The 19,903-nt window shown below is 40.1% G+C and overlaps 1 protein-coding gene across 2 annotated transcripts in view; it reads left to right on the top strand.

Annotated features, from left to right (window-relative positions):
* CACNA2D3 (calcium voltage-gated channel auxiliary subunit alpha2delta 3) overlaps positions 1-19,903 on the top strand; it is a 1,440,485-nt gene that overhangs the window by 597,103 nt on the left and 823,479 nt on the right. For both annotated transcript variants that reach the window (XM_077452052.1, XM_077452053.1), the window contains exon 5: positions 356-518. In XM_077452052.1, coding sequence (XP_077308178.1) covers positions 356-518 — 163 coding nt within the window. The remainder of the gene's footprint in view (positions 1-355; positions 519-19,903) is intronic.

Genomic DNA, 19,903 nt, shown 5'->3' with positions numbered 1-19,903 from the left:
TGATAATTATTTTATTAATAAATGAACATGTGAAAACATATACAGTATATGTACGTTTAGTGATTACATTTACTTTCATTTTGTTCCTGTCCTAGTATAAATTGTCCATCCAAGGATATTTTGATAATATTTCACATAACAAACTCCAGGACATTTTTTTTATTTTTAGCAAAGTGGTTTGTATGTCTCTTCTATTTGAATAAGAAGTTGGGGCAGATCGCCCCAATACTAAGTACAAAGACCCCATTCTAACCAAGGCTAAAGTTTTCATTAAAGTTTTTTTTTTATGTCCATATTGTTGTGTTTAACTACTGGAAGTTGAAGTAAATTTTTTGTTTTTCTTTTTTCTTTCTAGTATGAATATTTCAACGCAGTTCTTATAAATGAAAAGGAAGAAGATGGCAATTTTGTTGATCTAGGAAAAGAGTTTTTGTTAGTACCCAATGACCATTTTAATAATTTACCAGTCAATATCACTCTAAGTGATGTCCAAGTGCCAACCAATGTTTACAATAAAGGTAAGTAGTTCCATTTTTATTTTTATTTTTTTCTGTAGCAGAAAATTCAAATCACTTTTCTAACTGACTTTTTAAAGTGTATCTAGAAAGTAAAAGTGTTTTAATCCCTTTGGGGGTTTTACTCCTGTCTGCCTCCCAACAGGGGAGACTCATCCTCTCCATCTGGTGACACTGTCAAAGTTTCCAAATTCGTAGTTGTCAACAATACAGAAAAAGAAAGGAAGTCTTTTTATTTTATTTTATAGAGATTCCCTCTTACTTCCTGCTGTGTTTCTAGAACAGGAAGTGGAGGGGAATGACTCCAATAGGACTTTTACATATATTTTTACATATATTTTAACATATTGGTTGTAGGTATACTGTCGTGATTTTGTTGGCGTGATACCATACGGGTATTGGGGCAGGTCAGGGGCAAAGCAAGACAGGTGCTCTAGCTAGATAGGTAGTATACATGTTGGCCTGATAAGGAAACTCCAATGAGAAATTCTCTAATGCTTACCCCAGGAGAGATGTAGATAACATTGACCATTTTGCACCAAGTTGTTCCTCTCTGTACAGCTCCATCCAGAAGCGTGTACCTCAACATTCCCATTGCTTTAGTTGCCCAACTGGACACAAACAATGTTAGGAAATCTAATCTTTGCAATTAGTTGTGTTAATGTGGTCTGCCTAACATTTCCAATACAACATGTCATAAGAGATTAAGTCGACTGAGATATGTTGATCTGTATAACTTATTCCATGGAATATTTTATACTGTTAACATGTATTTGTTATGATTTTTGATTAAAGACAACTTTTGTACACAAGTTTATATAAACATTTTGATTTTTTTTTAATTTAGAGTTGTTTAAACAGACTTTTGCACAATCATCAGGTTGTCTTATTTTATTATATTTTATTAAAGAGAATCTATGCTAAAATGGTGAGCATGGGGAGGAAGATCATCCAAAACTCCATACTTATTTATTTGCAATAATATTCAGCATTGAAAAAAAACACCAAACCAAGATGGTAGTGCAGATAGAGATGCCCTCCTTATAACACCAAAACTAACATTCCCTCTTTAAACCTAACTACTAACGTACCCCGTAATCATAATCCTGAAGCTAAACCTTCCTGTGGCCCTAACACCAGTCCTCCCACTAACTCTCACAGTAACCCAACACTAACCCTTAATTTAACCTAAGCACTCTTCACTCTTTCACGCTAATCCTTTCTGCAATCCAAAATCTAACACTAACCCTCACATTAATGCCCTGTACCCACGGTCGGACTTTCCACCAGAAAATGTGCGATCGTACTGCGTTGTCAGAAATTCAGATTGTGTGTGTGCTCCATCGGCCTTTTTCTGACGAAATTTTCGACACACAAAGTTTGAGATCTAGATCTAAAATTTTCCGGCAACAAAATCTGATCGTTTAAATTCCGTGTGTATGCAATTCCGACGCACAAAGTGCCATGCATGCTCAGAATAATTTACGAGATGAAAGCTATTGGCTACTGCCCTCTTTATAGTCCCGTTGTGCGTGTTTTACGTCACTTTGTTGTAAGTGATCGGATTTTCCGACAACTTTGTGCGACCGTGTGTATGCAACACAAGTTTGGGCCAAAATCCGTCTGAAAAAATCCGATGGATTTTGTCGTCAGAATGTCCAACTGTGTATACAGGACATATCTCTTCTTGTAACCCTAACTCTCCCTTTATTCTTCTCTGTAGCCAACACACTAATTCTCCATGCAATCCTAACTGTCCTTCATGTAAACCTAACCCCTTGTTTGCATATAGACCTCTTTTGTGTGTGGAATGTTCTTGGCTGAAGACATATCCCTCTGTACCGAAAGATGCCAATTTACGAATAACAAAATCTTCTATAAATACGAATAGTATAAGGTCAAGCTAAAGATGTAATGCATCATCTGAACCAAGTTCTCCAGTTAAAGCTGCCATGTACCAACCTGGAAGCCAATGCATGCAAGTATACAGTGCAGCTGATGCCTGCATCCAGGTCATGTGACCATTTTATTGTCAAATAAAGCAGCTTAATTAGGACATGAGCTATGATCAGCACTGGAGGACATTAAAGATAATAGAGGTCATACTTTTTTGGTGTTAAGTAATAGGGTATACCAGACCAATATTGGAGGATAGGTTAGTCAAGAAACAAAGGGAAAGTGCCCATGTATGAGCAGCAATGTGTCCGATAGATAAGTATACCCAGATCCGGATATTTGTTTCTTCCTTCCTTGGAATTTATGTTTAATACCATATTGCCTCATCGGATTCTTGTGTCAGTTTTCAGTTACATTGCTGTTATGTTCAAATCTCGACAACAGGATGAGTTTATCCGGCAAAATCTGCCAGCTGCGAATCATAATCTTATTTCTTTTCAGCTACGTTTGGTGTTTTTTTCTTCGTATTGCAAAGCTCTAATTTTCTAGAAAATAGGTAAACTCAGCTGAACAGCTATTTGGAAAGGTTTGATAGGGGAGTGTGACGGAATGATATTCATAGATCCTTTTAACTGGCAAATTGAAAAACCTACCTAATCAAAAGATGTCTGTGGTTCATCATGTTTCAATATATTTCCCATATACTTGGAGGAATCGAACCCTAGCCCAGCATAGGTTCTTATTATTTTGTGCATTTATCAGCTGCTGGTGAAAGCGCTCGTCTCTCGGCTTGCCGGAGAGGTGCATTGTGGAGAACTCCTCCTGACACAGCTGACACATCCTTTTCCTTTTCACTTGCAAAGATTCCTCCAGCTGAATAACTCTCAGCCCAAGATGTTAAATGATTTCCAAGCTGCGCTTTGAAATATTGGGTCTTTCTTTTGAATAACTGTTTTGCTAAGCCAAAGTGAGGGTGCCCCCCTGTATTATTGATTGCTTGAATCTTCCCATGAATTCAGAATAAATCTTTTGTTGTTTAAAATACATGTTTGAAATAGCTGCTTCCATTTTTTTTATCAGGCTCAGAAAAGTCTTAATATTGGGTTTCATTTGCAAAGCATATTGCTTTTATTTTAATATGCTTCCTTCGTTTGCATGGGTGCTCAAACTTCTACATTTATTTAAAAAAATGAATGTGCAGAAAGCATTAATCTTGATATATACAGTACTTTGGGGGGGATTCGTATATAGTCTTTACATTTACAAGGTGTTAGGAATGTTGGAGTTATCACTACAGTTAAAGTGAACATGTATGTAAAAATAATAACCCCTTCTTCACACTAAAGCACCATGTGGTCATGACATTGGGGATGTATAGGTGGTGCATGCAAACATAAAAATAAAATTTTTACTGGGGCAGCAGGGATATGTAAAAAAGACAGGGACAGATAATTTATGTAAAGGTAATTCTGCTTCTCTGCAACTGATATATATATATATATATATATATATATATATATATATATATATATATATATATATAGATAGATAGATAGATAGATAGATAGATAGATAGATAGATAGATAGATAGATAGATAGATAGATATATCACTGTGCAAATGTTTTAACAAACTTAACACTTGGAACAGTGCAGTAAGGTAGGTACCGTTCTCCTGGTAACCACCAAACCCAGTCACATCCATCGGATTGCCACACAGAGAAGCATGATTTGTCACTCCAGAGAACATGTCTCCATTGCTCTACAGTCCATTGGCGGCATGCTTTACACCACTGCATCTGACACTTTGCATTGCATTTGGTGATGTAATGCTTGGGTGCAGCTGCTTGGCCATGGAAACTCATTTCTTGAAGCTCTCTATGCACTGTTTTGTGCTATTCTGAAGGCCACATGAAGTTTGGAGGTCTGTAGCTATTGACTCTGCAGACAGCTGGCGACTTCTGAACATTGTGTACTTCAGCATGCACTGACCCAGCTCTATAATTTTACGTGGCCTACCACTTTGTGGCTGAGTTGCTGTTGTTCCCTGTTGCTTCCACTTCATTATACAACCTCTAACAGTTGACTGTGGAGTATTTAGTAGCAAGGAAATTTCACAGATTAACTTATTGCCCAGGTGGTATCCTATTATGGTACCTTGAATTCATTGAGCTTCTAAGAGCATTTGTAAAAGCAGCTTGCATGCCTATGTGCTTGCTTTTATACATCTGTGGCCATGGAGGTGATTGGAACACCTGAATCTAATGATTTGGAGGGGTGTCCCAATACTTTTGGCAATATAGTGTGTATATATTTTACTAATATATTTTACTGCTATAGTATAAGTAATCCTTTTTTTTTTTCTTACATAATATACAAAAAATTTAAAGTGACCCAGTTGCTTTACTAAATGTGCATAAGCCAAGATCGTTTTTCCCTGAGTGGCACGTATTTTTTCATTATCAGTTCACAGTGCATGACTCAAGCTATACTTGTAAAATAATCCAGTTTATACTTACCTCTCCTGCCTCCTGGGCCACTGAAAACCATTGCATTCTGTAGAAATTATCCCCTGAAATCTATTGAGAAACCAAAACTTGCAGAAGTGTTGATTTGTTTGTCCTCTTGCAGTTATCACTGTTTTCCTCCCCTGGAGAAAATGGTAACATGAAGGTTAACAGGTCTGAGTACATACTGTCATCCATTACAGGAAAAGCATGGTTGAATACATTTAGCATAGCAACACAGGATTCCTAGAGGACTATGGGTTTTCTATAGTGAATGCACATTAGAAGCTGTCCCAGGCACTCTACAGTATCTCTGATTGAAATGCGGTCCAAAGAAGGAAGAAGGCAAGAGGCACAAGAGCCAACTCCAACTGATCTGACTTAGCCCTTGTACACACGGTTGGAGAATCTGTCGGAATGAGTCTTATCGGACCGTGTCGTCAGATAATCCGACTGTGTGTGGTATGCATCGGACTGATTCCGTCCGAATCTCCGTCCGACCCAATTTTCCAACATGTTGGAAATATTTCCCGACCAACTGGGCCGGACGGACCTAATCCGATCATGTGTAGAGCATTTTCATCGGACCAAGTGCCACGCTTGCTCAGATCAAATTCCTACATCAAAGCTATTGGCTACTAGCCTGAATGTAGTCCCATCATAACGAAATTACGTCATCACGTTCTGAAAGATCGGATTTTTCGCCAACTTGGCCCGACCGTGTGTATGCAACAGTTTTGGACACAATCCATCGGACTAAATCCGACGGGCTAAATCCGACGGATTTGGTTGGCAAAATCTCCGACCGTGTGTACATGGGCTTAGATGGCTTTCACACCAAGCCGCCCATAGCATCGGCGGTAAAATGCCGCCATTTGTAGTGGTGCTTTACCGTTGGATTTGCAGCGCATTTTGGCCGCTAGCGGGGTGCTCTTACCCCCGCTAGTGGTTGACAAAGGGTTAAAACCGCCCGCATTACGCCGCAATAGCGGCGTTTTTCCGGCGGTATTGCAGTGCTGCCCCATTGATTTTAATGGGGAGCAGCGGTGGAGGAGCGGTAAACACACCGCTCCATCACCGCTCCAAAGAAGCTGCTGGCAGGACTTTTCCTGAAGTCCTGCCAGCGCACCGCTCCAGTGTGAAACCCCCGAGGGCTTTCACACTGGAAACAATGGAGCAGCAGTTTAAGGGCGGATTGCAGGCGCTATTTCTAACTCTATAGCACCTGCAAATCGCCCTCAGGGTGAAAGGGGTCTTATTCAGTTGTGTATATTTCAGCTTGAACTATTGAGCTCTCTAAACGCTAGTGCATAAAAAAAAAAGATGGAAAACAGGAAAAGAAGCCTAGAGCTCTTCCTGCTAGATATAAATATACAAAATATTTATGCACAATATTCCTCATTAACCTGACTAAATAGAAAATAAATATTTTTCAAACGGTTATTATTCCTGAACATAATTATTGAAAATAATATTTACAAAACCATTATACTATAACTTTAAACGTTCTCACAACATGGTTGCCTCCTCAATGTGTAAGTTACAGGTCTATTTTAAAGGTACATTAGAAATTAACAAATTCGGTTACATCGCACATTTTTTTTGTTGTTTTTTTTTTTTTTATATATATACTGTAAGTACACTGCCCCAGAAACAATAGCCTCCTGCTATTTAAATGATATCTTCAATCTCTTGCTCTCTGTGTACTGGCTCCAAGCTAAACACAGTCAGTGAAGCTAATCTTTCCTCATTGCCTTTTACCCATCAGCCCATCTATCATTCTGGCTGCTTTGTGCATTAACATTCACTGTCATCAAACATCTCCTTGTGGAGACCCGAGCACGCCAAGATGTTCCTAGTGTGACAAGCAAATAATGGCTTTCATTAACTACTTTTCTTCTGGAAAGTACGGGAGATCTCCTCAAACTTTAAAGATGAGGAATGTGTGCACTTTTGGCCCATAGAAAATATTTGCAAATATTTAACGACGTATAGCGCTCGGTTAATGTCAATATTTTCTCGGGTCTCTTGGTGCAGTTCATAATTAATTAAAGGACCGTTGCGCATTAAAAATTATGGCTGCATTCTATAAAAGATTTATTGGAAACATTTTCAAATACATACATGAAAAATATTGGAATTTATGAGAACTGTGAATGTTTGAGATAAGACTGTAATTACAAGGGGAAGGAGGTTATTTTTTTCAGCGCTCACAAGATTTGATGTATGTAAATGAAGAGCACAGCTGGGGATCACACAGAACACATGAGCAAGTTTCATAAATCATTTCTGCTCACATTATACAGCTAGATTATTTGTGATACCAAACATCTTGAGCTTTTCCTGTCGTAATCTGAAAACGTATTATTGTAAACACTGTAAAAATGTTGTTTATAATGACCAACACTTAATTGAATTTAAAGGGTCTCTGACTGCACAGGAGCTTATAAAAGCTGTGGAATGACATTCTTGAAGCAGAACTGTAGTTCCACTGCTTTTGTCATTAAGTGCACATATGCACCGCATACAGCATTATGGAAGACTCACCTGGCTGTTTGCGCTCCCCAGCGCTAACTGATCAACGTTTTCACTCGCTGTTCATCGTCTCTCTGTCCTCCACTATCTTCTCTTGGTATTCTTCCAAGCTCTCATCACTACTCCACAGCCATAGGGTAGCCAATAATAATGTAACTCCTGCACATGTGTACGGAAGTTACATCATCCCAGGCCCCATCTCCTTTTTCAACAACCAATGCCAGGAATAGACCAGGGTGCATACCGCACTATTCATGTGCTGTAGGTAGTATACAATAATAACACATTATTATGTGTGTGTGTTCATTAAAATTGTTGACGATACCTAATGACAAAATGTTTATTGTTTTGTATGCCATCAGTGAATTAAATCTATATATATTAATAATACTAATTTGGCATACATGTTAATCTAAAAACAAACACAAAGAATTAAAACAAATGTCAAATATTATGCGCACACAGACAGTAAATGAGAGTGGCAGTGCCTAGTTGAAACAATACTTCTTTTGCCGTGCAAAAAATCACATTATACAAGTATAAAATGTGTTGCTGACCAAGAGTTCTGCCTGTTTTGTAACTTAGTGAACAAGTAAACAAGTGGCTGAAGAGCTGGTGCAGTAAGGAGGGGTTTGGGTTCCTGGAGGACCGAGCTGACTTCTCAGTTGATAAGCAGTACTATAGAAGGGATGGACTGCACCTAAATGAGGAGGGTGCAGATCAGCTGGGAATGAAGATAGGCAAAAAGTTAGAGGGGTTTTTAAAATAGGCGATGGGGTGGGGGGGGGGGGGATTTGGGCGCGGATCAGAGGTTGAGATAGTTGGCGTGGAACATATTCCAGAGGGTAGTATTGGAGGCATTAGTAGTAGGTTGACCAAAGCACATAAACCCAAGTATTGTAGCAAGTCCTAGTTGCAATCTCGGAAGACCCAATAAGAGGATAATATGTGACCGTTCTAAACTACGTGGCATGTTCACCAATGCCAGGAGCCTGGCGGACAAGATGGGTGAACTAGAGATACTGTTGTACGAGGAGGATTTGGATTTTGTGGGAATTTCAGAGACCTGATTCAACAGCTGTCATGATTGGCTGGCAACCATTCAAGGGTATACCCTTTACTGCAAGGATAGAGAGGGTAAAAAAGGGGGGAGGGTATGCCTATAAATAATATATAAATAATAATGTACAAGTGAATGTGAGAGATGACATCACTAAGGGAGCTAGGGAGGAGGTGGAATCCTTATGGGTAGAGCTCCAAAGGGATGAAGCTAAGGGGAAAATAATATTGGGAGTATGCTATAGGCCCCTTAACCTGAGTGAGCAAGGGGAGACATATCTCTTATCACAAGTTGGATTAGAAGCAAGGATGGGAAGTGTTATAATAACGGGGGATTTTAATTATCCAGACATAGACTTGACAGAGGGAACCACACATTCATCTAAGGCTTGCCAGTTCCTAAACGTCTTGCAGGACAATTTTATGGGTCAGATGGTAGACGCACCAACTAGAAATAAAGTGTTACTGGATCTACTGACATACAGACCGGATCATGGATGTGGAAATACGGGGCAATTTAGATAACAGCGATCCCAGGTCAATTGGCTTCAGTATAAATCACACAAATAGGAAACATAAGGGGAATACAAAGACACTGAATTTCAAAAGAGCCAACTTCCCTAAACTACAAACCTTGCTAGACGGCATAAAATTGGGATAAAATCTTAGGAACAAAGAACACAAAGGAGAGATGGATTTGCTTTACGAGCATATTAAATAAGGGCATCAGCCAATGCATCCCATTGGATAATAAATTTAAAAGAGCGAACAAAAGTTCTGGATGGCTTAACTCCCATGTAAAAATGCATATAAAAGCAAAGGAGAAGGCCTTCAAAAAATACAAGGTTGAGGGATCATCATTAGCATTCAGACTTTATAAAGAAAGCAACAAGAAATGTAAGGGTGCAATAAGGACGGCTAAGATAGAACATGAAAGACACATAGCGGAGGAGAGCAAAAAAAAAAATCACAAGAAATTCTTTAAGTATGTAAACAGTAAAAAAAAGGGAGGACAGACCATATTGGCCCAATAAAGAATGAGGAAGGACATCTGGTTACAAAGGGGGAGATGGCGAAGGTATTTAACTTATTCTTCTCCTCAGTCTTCACGAGGGAATCGAGGGGCTTTAGTAACCAAAACTGCAGTGTTTATCCTCATGACACATCACAGGAAGCACCTCCATGGTTAACAGAGGACAGAATTGGCACTTAGGGAATATAGTCAAGTAATTGCCAGACCATTGTTTCCAATTTTTACTGACAGTCTACTGACTGGAATGGTACCAGCTGATTGGAGAAAAGCCAATGTAGCACCAATATTTAAAAAGGGCCCACAATACATCCCTGGGAATTACAGACCAATTAGCCTAACATCAATAGTATGCAAACTCTTGTGGGGGATGATAAGGGACTATATATACAAGATTTAAGTTATTAGAACGGTATCATTAGCAGTAATCAGCATGGATTCATTAAGAATCGTTCTTGCCAAACCAATCTATTACCTTCTATGAGGAGGTGAGTTGCCATCTAGATAAAGGAAGGCCCATAAACATGGTGTATCTGGATTTTGAAAAAGCATTTGACACAGTTCCCCATAAACATTTACTGTACAAAATAAAGTCAGTTGGCATGTTCCATAGGGTGAGTACATGGATTTAAAACGGGCTACAAGGGCGAGTTCAGAGGGTGGTGATAAATGGGGAGTACTCAAAATGGTCAGGGGTGGGTAGTGGGGCCCCCCAGGGTTCTGTGCTGGGACCAATCCTGTTTCATTTGTTCATAAATGACCTGGAGGATGGGGTAAACAGTTCAATCTCTGTATTTGTGGACAATACTAAGCTAAGCAAGGCAATAACTGTTCCGCAGGATGTGGAAACCTTGCAAAAATATTTGAACAAATTAATGGGGTGGGCCACTACATGACAAATGAGGTTCAATGTAGAAAAATTTAAAATAATTTGGGTGATAAAAATATAATTGCAATCTATATACTGAGGGGAGAACCTCTGGGGGAATCTAGGATGGAAAAGGACCTGGGGATCCTAGTAGATGATAGGCTCAGCAATGGCATGCAATGTCAAGCTACTGGTAACAAAGCAAACAGAATATTGGCATGCATTAAAAAAGGGATCAACTCCAGAGATAAAATGATAATTCATGCCATTCCCCCCCCCCCCCCCCCCCATCTCCTTTCCTCCCCTTTTCTCTCCTTTCCTCCCTCTCTCTCCCTCTCTCTTTCTTTCCCCGCTCTCTTTCCCTCTATCTCTCTCTCTCGCTCTGCTTTTCTTCTCCTCTTTTATCTGTTAATCTACTTTTATTTCCTTCCCACTGCTGTACACATTATCACTCTCTCTGCAGGAAATTCATCAGCAATAATGCAGAACAACCAGCATGGAACATGAACAGTGTGTAGTTTTGTCTCATTTGTCTAAAAGCATTTAGGAAACATTTATATCTTTGATTTGCAGTAGTGCATGTTACATGCGTTGTGATGGCATACACACATGTGTTGCAGTTCACCACTATGTATCATAGTGTGTTGCAGTGCATTACAAAATGTAGATGATTTGGTGCCTTGGGTTGTCTAAACACAACGCACGTCAACATATAACACACCACAGAAATGTAAAGGGGCCCTTACGGTTAGCACTATAGCCTTATATTAATGGAGTCTTTGATTCAATTCCCATTGAGGATACTAGTCACAAAGGGGTTTGTATGTTCTCGCCAAGTTTGCTCAGGTTTAAAAATCTCCAGGTGTTTCGATCATACTAGTATAGGCTAATTGTTTCCCACCTAAATTTACCCTGGAATGTGTATGTGATTATTATAGAGACACTATAGTAATGTGTTGGCTTTACATACAGAAAAATAGTAAAATTAATAGCTCATAACTGTTTTTATAATTCCCTCCAGCACTAATCAATCATTAGATAGAGCTCAGGTTGCAATACTTACTTTCAAGGGGTGATTTACTAAAACTGAAGGGTACAAAATCTGCTACAGCTCTGCACAGAAACCAATCAACTTTTACCTTCAGCTTGTTCAATTCAGCTTTGACCAAAAAACCTGGAAGCTGATTGGTTACTCTACAGAGCTTCACCAGATTTTGCACTCTCCAGTTTTAGTAAATTAACCCCTTGAGCTGTCCCCTTCATTGCTTCTTCTCTGCCACAATATGTCTTTAACCACTTCAGCCCCGGACCATTTTGCTGGTCAAAGACCAGACCACTTTTTGCGATTCGGCGCTGTGTCGCTTTAACTGACAATTGCGCAGTTGTGCGACGTGGCTCCCAAACAAAATTGACATCTTTTTTTCCCACAAACAGAGCTTTCTTTTGGTGATATTTGATTACCACTGTGGTTTTTATTTTTTTGCACTATAAACAAAAATAGAGCGACAATTTTGAAAAAAACGCATTATTTTTTACTTTTTGTTATAATAAATATCCCCCAAAAATATATAAAAAAAAAAATTTTTCCCTTAGTTTAGGCCGATACGTATTCTTCTACATATTTTTGGTAAAAAAAATCACAATAAGTGATTATTGATTGGTTTGCGCAAAAGTTATAGCGTTTACAAAATAGGGGATAGTTTTATGGCATTGTTATTCATTTTTTTTTTTTACTAGTAATGGCGGCGATCAGCGATTTTTATTGTGACTGCGACATTATGGCGGACACATCGGACATTTTTGACACATTTTTGGGACCATTGTCATTTATATGGCAATCACTGCTATATAAATGCAGTGATTCCTGTGTAAATGACACTGGCAGGGAAGGGGTTAACCAGTGGGTGGCAGTGTAGGGGTTAAGTGTTCCTAGTGGTGTGTTACTAACTGTTGGGGGCTGGGCTTTAATTTAGTGAACACTGATCTGTGCTCCGATCACATGGAGCAGAGATCAGCGTCACTAGTTGCTAGGCAGAATGGGGAAATGCTGTTTACAACGGCATTTCCTCGTTCAGCTGCCCCGTGAGACGATCACGGGGGTCCCGACCAGCACACAGCGTGCCGCCGCCGGCGCGCTCGTGATGGCACGGCGCCATTAAAGATTGGACATACCTGTACGCCAATATGCCTGCCCGTGCTATTCTGCCAACGTACATTGGCGTGCGCTGGTCGGGAACCGGTTAATCTTCTGGGTTGAATGATGGCCAAAGTTACTTATCCTGAAAGATTGAGAACATACTGTGAGTGCAGGATATCATGGGCCCTCTACCTGAGGGTGCTGATGCTTTCTGGAATTGTCTGAAGTCTTCTGAGAAGGTAAGTAATATAAAAAAATGTTTTTCCAGTGGCAGCCACGAGGTGGGGAGCATGTGGGGAGCATGTGTTGGGTTCATGGAAGCCTGTAATTTAAGAAACACAGAGGCTTATGAAAATTCTAAATGCCTGGCTGTCGTGCTGACCTTCTTTAATACTTTTAGCCAGTGATCTGTAATAAGAATGCTAACAAAGAATTATGACATTTCTCTGGCTTTCCAGATCAGCCTATTTTTTCTTGGTCAGTGACTTGAAAAGTATTGGGGTCAGAGAGGCAACATGACAGCTAAGCTACCAGCATTGTATGACGGGAGTCAGCAATAGCAGACCCTATATTTCTCCCATTACAGGTTTACTTTATTTACTTTGATGCTCATTTGAAATCCCCCATGCTTTTGATTTTTTTTTATGTTTGTGCTTATTGTTTGATTAATACCCCCTTCTATACTGAGAACAATTACTTTACCCTCCAATAATCTATAAATGAGCATTTTGTTGTTTAATTTTCCTATATGGCATGCATATGATAGGCTTAGGTTCCTTAGGGGTTTTCACACTTTCTCCTGACCAATCAAAACAGCAATGGAAAAACACCACACCCATTAGAAAAGTAGATGGGACACAACAATAATCCTTTTCCACATAAAAATTGTGTAGGCTGATATCGAATAAACAGTTAAAATGAATAAAACAGATAAACGTATTTTAAGATTAACATCACACTTTCCAGTGGTCAATTATTAACTTATAGCATGTGTGAATTCAGCCCTACAGCGTTATTAAAGTATGACATTATCCAGACATTGGCTACAGACAATATAAATAATCACCCATCTGCCCTTGTCATTTCTCTGATCGCCTCTAGCTCTATTCTGTTCAATTTCATTTTATAATTTACGTACAATTGTTGTGTTTACTCCCACCACTTTCATTTCAGCCCCTTCCCATAGTACTGACTTGCCAAAATGTAGTATGACTTGACTAGAAGAGACAGGCATCACACTGAGCCAAGAAAGCCTACAAATGAAAGATCCCCTCTTAGTGTGGTATCGATGTATTACAACTCATATGTACTTGTAGTCCAATCACACCGGTATACACATATGCTCCCACATAAGTCAGAATTATTACGATTAATAAACTGATGGATTTTTTTTTGCTACTTATAATACTTATAATACATTTTTATTTTACCAAAGCAATTATTGTCTTTTTTGGGGAGATAATGCAGCAGATTCTCCCTCATAATAACTCACATGGGAATTATTCAGTTTTGGGTAAATTTTAGCTTCAGCTATTGAGCATTGTAAACAACACAGTTCCCTTAATACAGCATCCGAGAATAAAAATGTAAACAAGTCAAAATTAGTCAAGAGCTCTACCCACTACCTGGACACAGGTGTCACTACGTAACAATGTAGGAAGGAATGGGAGATGAGACTCCCCTATGACACATTTAATTGAGTGTGTATATTTGAGCTTGTGCAATTAGGACTATCCCAATAAACATGTAAAAAGGAACCTGGCTGTGAGTGCTTTACAATACGAGCCATTTTTCTTTATAAATTTTAACTTGCAATACGAGTAGCACCACGTCACAACTGACTATAAGACCCCTTTCACACCGAGGGTGTTTTGCAGGCGCTATAGCGTTAGAAATATCACCTGCAATCCGCCCTCAAACTGCTGCTCCATTCATTCCAGTGTGAAAGCCCTCAGGCTTTCACACTAGAGCGTTATGCTGGCAGGACGTCAGGAAAAGTCCTGCCAGCAGCTTCTTTGGAGCGGTGAAGGAGTGGTGTGTTTACCGCTCCTCCACCGCTGCTCCCCATTGAAATCAATGGGGCAGCGCTGCATTACCGCCGGCAAAATGCCGCTATTGTGGCATATTGAGGGTGGTTTTAACCCTTTCTCGGCTGCTAGGAGAGGGTAAAACCGCCCCGCTGGCGTCCGAAATGCGCTGCAAATCCGACGGTAAAACGCCGCTAAAAATAGCTGCGTTTACCACCGATGCTATGGGTGCGGCAGTGTGAAAGGGGTCTAAGGCTCAATTCACACTTCAACTTGAGATCTTACTTTTGAGACTCCAAGTCTCGTGATATGTGAAATCCCATGTTAATCAAAGAGAGCTGGCTTAATTAGCACTACTGAAGTCGCTCAGACTTTAGAAAAGCTTCATGTACTACTTTAAGTCAACTTCTATCTGACATGTGCCCATAGACTTTAATGAAGTTGCCGCCAAGTCAGATCTTTATCTTAATTGATGTGATTTGGATCCGACATTACAGGAAGATTATCCAGGCATTCCCTGAAGTTGCTTCGAAGTTGCCTTGAAGTTGCCTTGGAAAGTTATGTCCACTTTCAGGTCGTGGCAGTGTGAACTGCCTCTCTTCTCTTTTACACTCTGTAGCTCCTGAAGTGCAGGTTCATTTGTTTGTTTTATTTTTACAGTACACTTTATACTGTATTTTCTATTGGTGTAATCATTTTTAGATTTGTTGTGGAACAAATCATCTGAGTTTCCATTATTTCTTATCAGGAAATTGTGCTTTGGATTACAAGCACGTTTCCAGAACGAATAATGCACGCAATCCAAGGTTTTACTGTATATATATATATATATATATATATATATATATATATAGATAGATAGATAGATAGATAGATAGATAGATAGATAGATTTAGTATATATCTATATATATAAATATATATATAGATATACATAGATATAGATATATAGATATACAAATACTATGTAATCCAATACAATGCGTTTTGGATAAAGTTCTTCCTCTGTTGCACACCAGACATCTCCTATGGAATATTGCCTAAAATAAATCCAGTTTCTTTGCCATGGGCAATGCATGGCTTTATTTAAAGACTCCCTACATGTACTTTGTGATGCAGTGAAGACATAGCACAGCTATATAACTTTTTTACAGCTACAGGTGAATGGTATAATAAAGTTATTTCAAGCATGGCCAGCAGTAATCATCCTAACTAAAGGGATCACCTACCCTCCACAACTACAGCAGTACCACTAAGGCTGCGTACACACGGGCGGACTGTTCGCCCAACTTTGTCCGCTGAACAGTGTTTGGGCGGACAGTCCGCTCGTGTGTGGGCTTTCAGCGGATAGTTTCAGCGGACAGTTGGACGGACAAGGTTTTTCGGAAATTCCGAAAAACTGTCCGCTGAAACCTTGTTTCAGCGAACAGTCCGCTCGTGTGTAGGCTTGTTCGTCAAACAAAGTTGCGCGCATGCTCAGAAAGGATTTTCACGCCGAAAGCTATAATGCAGTGTATAGGACGTCGTATTTTTCGTCCCGTCGTACGTGCCGTTCACGTCATCGCGCACGGTTTCAGCAAACTGTTCGTCGTGTGTGGCCATGTCCGTCCATGCTAAGTTTGAGCGGACTGTTTGCCGAAACTGTTTGACGGACAAAGTTGGGCGAACAGTCCGCGCGTGTGTACGCGGCCTAACTAATGAGGGTCACCCCTATTTACAAAGAGTCTAAGCCCTTGTACACACCGTCGGATTTTGTCCGACGGATTTTGTCCGAAACTGTTGCATACACACGGTCGGGCAAAGTTGTCAAAAAATCCGACGTGATGACGTTATTTCGTTACGACGGGACTACGTTCACGCTAGTAGCCAATAGCTTTGGTGTAGGAATTTGATCTGAGCATGCGTGGCACTTTGTCCAATCGGAATTCTCTACACATGATCAGAGTATGTCCGATCGGAGCATTTTGTCGGAAAATTTTACCAACAAGTTGGAAAACTTGGTCCGTCGGATACTCCGACGGAAACAGTCCGATGTAGACCACACACAGTCGGAATATGCGACAAAACGGTCCAATCGGACACATTCCGTCGGAATCTCCGACCGCACGTACAAGGGCTAACAAGTCACTTTTCCCACAGACCACTTCTATTCACAAAAGCTGTTTATTTCTTGCTTGTCAGAGGATAGTTGGGCCCTAAGTCTAAGGCCAAGTTTGCGAAGGCGGTTGTCATATAACATTGCTCCGTGCTTTATACTTCTTGGCTCCAAGACAAAGAAATAGAGAAGTCTTTGCTTCCCCATCTGGTTTTACTCAAGACATGCATGGCAGATCCTTTTCCCAGTCTATGTGAGAGCCATGCCTTTGTTCTTATAAAGATCAGCAGCGTCTGACTCTCCAAGAAGCAATTCCAATTTCAATGTTACAGAATTCTTCAATGGAAGATATGTCAGGCGCGTATCTCACGATCAGAGCTATAATAATAATACTTACACTCTGGACATTTCCTGAGGACCACACCCAGCTGCCTCCGGGAGATATCCTCTATACAAATGTGCCAATTCATTTTTTTAAGAAATTGGCTTCATACCGCAGGACCATGTTTTGATAAATAAGTTACTATTATTTTTAATTTTTTTTGTATTTGCACTGTTCATTTTAATTTGAGTTTGCATTCATCTGTGTTAATGTCAGTGTTGCGTAGTCATAGTCTCATAACCAGCGTTCAGCAGTGGACTCGACCGCCAAGTCTATATGACCTCAGTGCAGGTTATAATAAAGAATGAGATTCACTGAGAGTTGTAGGATGTTTTGTCTATTTATTGCCATAATATAAATGAGAAATACATGGGGTATGAGGACATTGGATTGTAATTAATTCGATTAGTGTGACACATTGTAATCCTATAAACGTTAATGTTTGATATTTGTGTCATCATATTACTGGGATAAAGTGAAACTCTAGTTTTGTTGGGAAAATAAATAAGTTCATTATACACATTGTCTGTGCTGACAATTTATATACTGCGCTTCATGTCAATTCCTGCCTTCAAGGAGCTTACAATCTAAGTTCCCTATCTCACTTGCATACTTACACATACTAGGGCCAATTTAACTACCAGCATGGTCAGTGTCAGAAGTTTTTTCATCTTAATGCATAGGATGCATTAAGGTGAAAAAACATGAGGGTTTACAACCCCTTTAACGGCTTCCCAACCGCCTCACGCAGATATACAGTGGCAGAAGGGCACGTACAGGCAGATTAACGTACCTGTACATTGCCCTTTAAGAGGCAGCTTGCGGGCACACCCGTCACAGCCACCATTACTAGTCAAAAAAAAAAAATTATAAAAAAAGCCATAAAACTATGCCCTATTTTATAGACGCTATAACTATTGCGCAAACCAATCAATAAATGCTTATTGCAATTTTTTTTACAAAAAATATGTAGAAGAATACGTATCGGCCTAAACTGAGGAAAAAAAAAAAATTTTTTATATTTTTTGGGGATATTTATTATAGCAAAAAGTAAAAAATAATGCATCTTTTTCAAAGTTGTCACAATTTTTTTGTTTATAGCACAAAAAATAAAAACCGCAGAGGTAATCAAATACCACCAAAAGAAAGCTCTATTTATGGGGAAAAAAAGGGCGTCAATTTTTCTTGGGAGCCACATCGCATGACCGCGCAAATTGTCAGTTAAAGCAACGCAGTGCCGAATCGCAAAAAGTGCTCTGCTCAGGAAGGGGGTAAATTCTTCCAGGGCTGAAGTGGTTAAAGTCAAATTCAAGCTTACACTTAACTAGCCTTAAATCTGTCCTATCTATGCCCCTCCTAACACCCAGGCTAACTAACTTGTGTAAGAAAGATGTATATACTTACCTAGTTTCATCCTGCTTCGGTCATGTGATCCCCCTTGTCAACCAGTAGGGATGAGAAAAGAGCGCTCCAACAACAGCTGGTAAAGCCTGGAGTGGGGACACCACCCATAGATTTTAATGACCCAATGATTGTTGCCAAACGTTCCGTTTCCAAGCAGCCATACTGGCTGACAGGGAAGCCAGATCATGGGACTGGACCAGAGCGGCCCAAAAATAGGTAAGTGTTTACATCTTTCTTAAGCCCTGTATACGTATATATTTCTGTTCAACAGAAGGCAGTCTAATGATGACCAGCATTCTATCAGCATCTGCAACAGGGCCGTCTTTAAGGCAGGGCAAAAGGGGCAACTGCCTTGGGCCCTGTCATTGTTGAGGGGTCCAGAGCAGCTGCCTCATACTTGTTTGCCAACTATCCCAGTTTAAAGCGGGATTCCACCCTAAAGTGGAACCTCCACTGATCGGATCCCTCCCCCCCTCCGGTGTCACAATTGACACCTTTCAGGGGGGAGGGGGGTGGAGATACCTGTCAAAGACAGGTATTTTCACCCACTTCCGGGCATAGACTCCCGTGGGAGTCTACGCCATTTCCTGCCCTGCCGCGCTGTCTGCTGGGACACACACGTGTCCCAGTGACAGCGCGGAGATTTCCTATTGCGTGGCGCGGCTCGCGCAGTAGGGAACCGGGAAGTGAAGCCGATTCGCTTCACTTCCTGATTCCCTCACCTAGAATGGTGACTACAGCAGCCGAGAGCCGAGCGATCGATCGGCCTCGGCTGCCGGCATCGCTGGAACCCGGGACAGGTGAGTGTCTATTTATTAAAAGTCAGCAGCTGTAGTATTTATAGCTGCTGGCTTTTAATATTTTTTTTTTGGTGGAATCCCTCTTTAAATTCCCTTGTCCCTTGAAATTTTAGTCCTGTGCAGTGTCCCAATATCTCAGTGTGAAGTACTGGTACTAATGCTGCCCAACTCTGCCCTATTGTTGTGTACAGATGACTGGAGTTGTGGAGATCTGTCAGTTTTTTGTCATTGAACCTGCTGATTGAACAAAAAAACTGAACGTTTATACCTACTGTAGCTTTACACAGTTTTAGTTGCATAAGTGTTAGGAAGGGGAGGTGACAACTTTAACCACTACAGCCCCGGACCAATAAACACCTTAAGGACCAGAGGTCTTTTTCCAATTTCGCACTGCGCTGCTTTAACTGGTAATTGCGCGGTCATGCAATATTGCACCCAAACGAAATTTGCGTCCTTTTCTTCCCACAAATAGAGCTTTCTTTTGATGGTATTTGATTGCCTCTGCGATTTTTATTTTTTGCGATATAAATGGAAAAATAGCGAAAATTTTGAAAAAAAAAGATATTTTCTTCTTTTTGTTATAAGAAAAATTGAATAAACTAAATTTTAGTCATACATTGAGGGCAAAATTTATTCAGCCACATGTCTTT

The sequence above is a fragment of the Lithobates pipiens genome, unplaced genomic scaffold (genome assembly GCF_037356315.1).
Source record: "Lithobates pipiens isolate NorthernLeopardFrog02 unplaced genomic scaffold, aLitPip1_a1.2 Scaffold_23, whole genome shotgun sequence".
Lineage (NCBI taxonomy): Eukaryota > Metazoa > Chordata > Amphibia > Anura > Ranidae > Lithobates > Lithobates pipiens.
The sequence above is the reverse complement of the archived record's forward strand: the minus strand, read 5'-3'. Positions and strand labels throughout refer to the sequence as shown.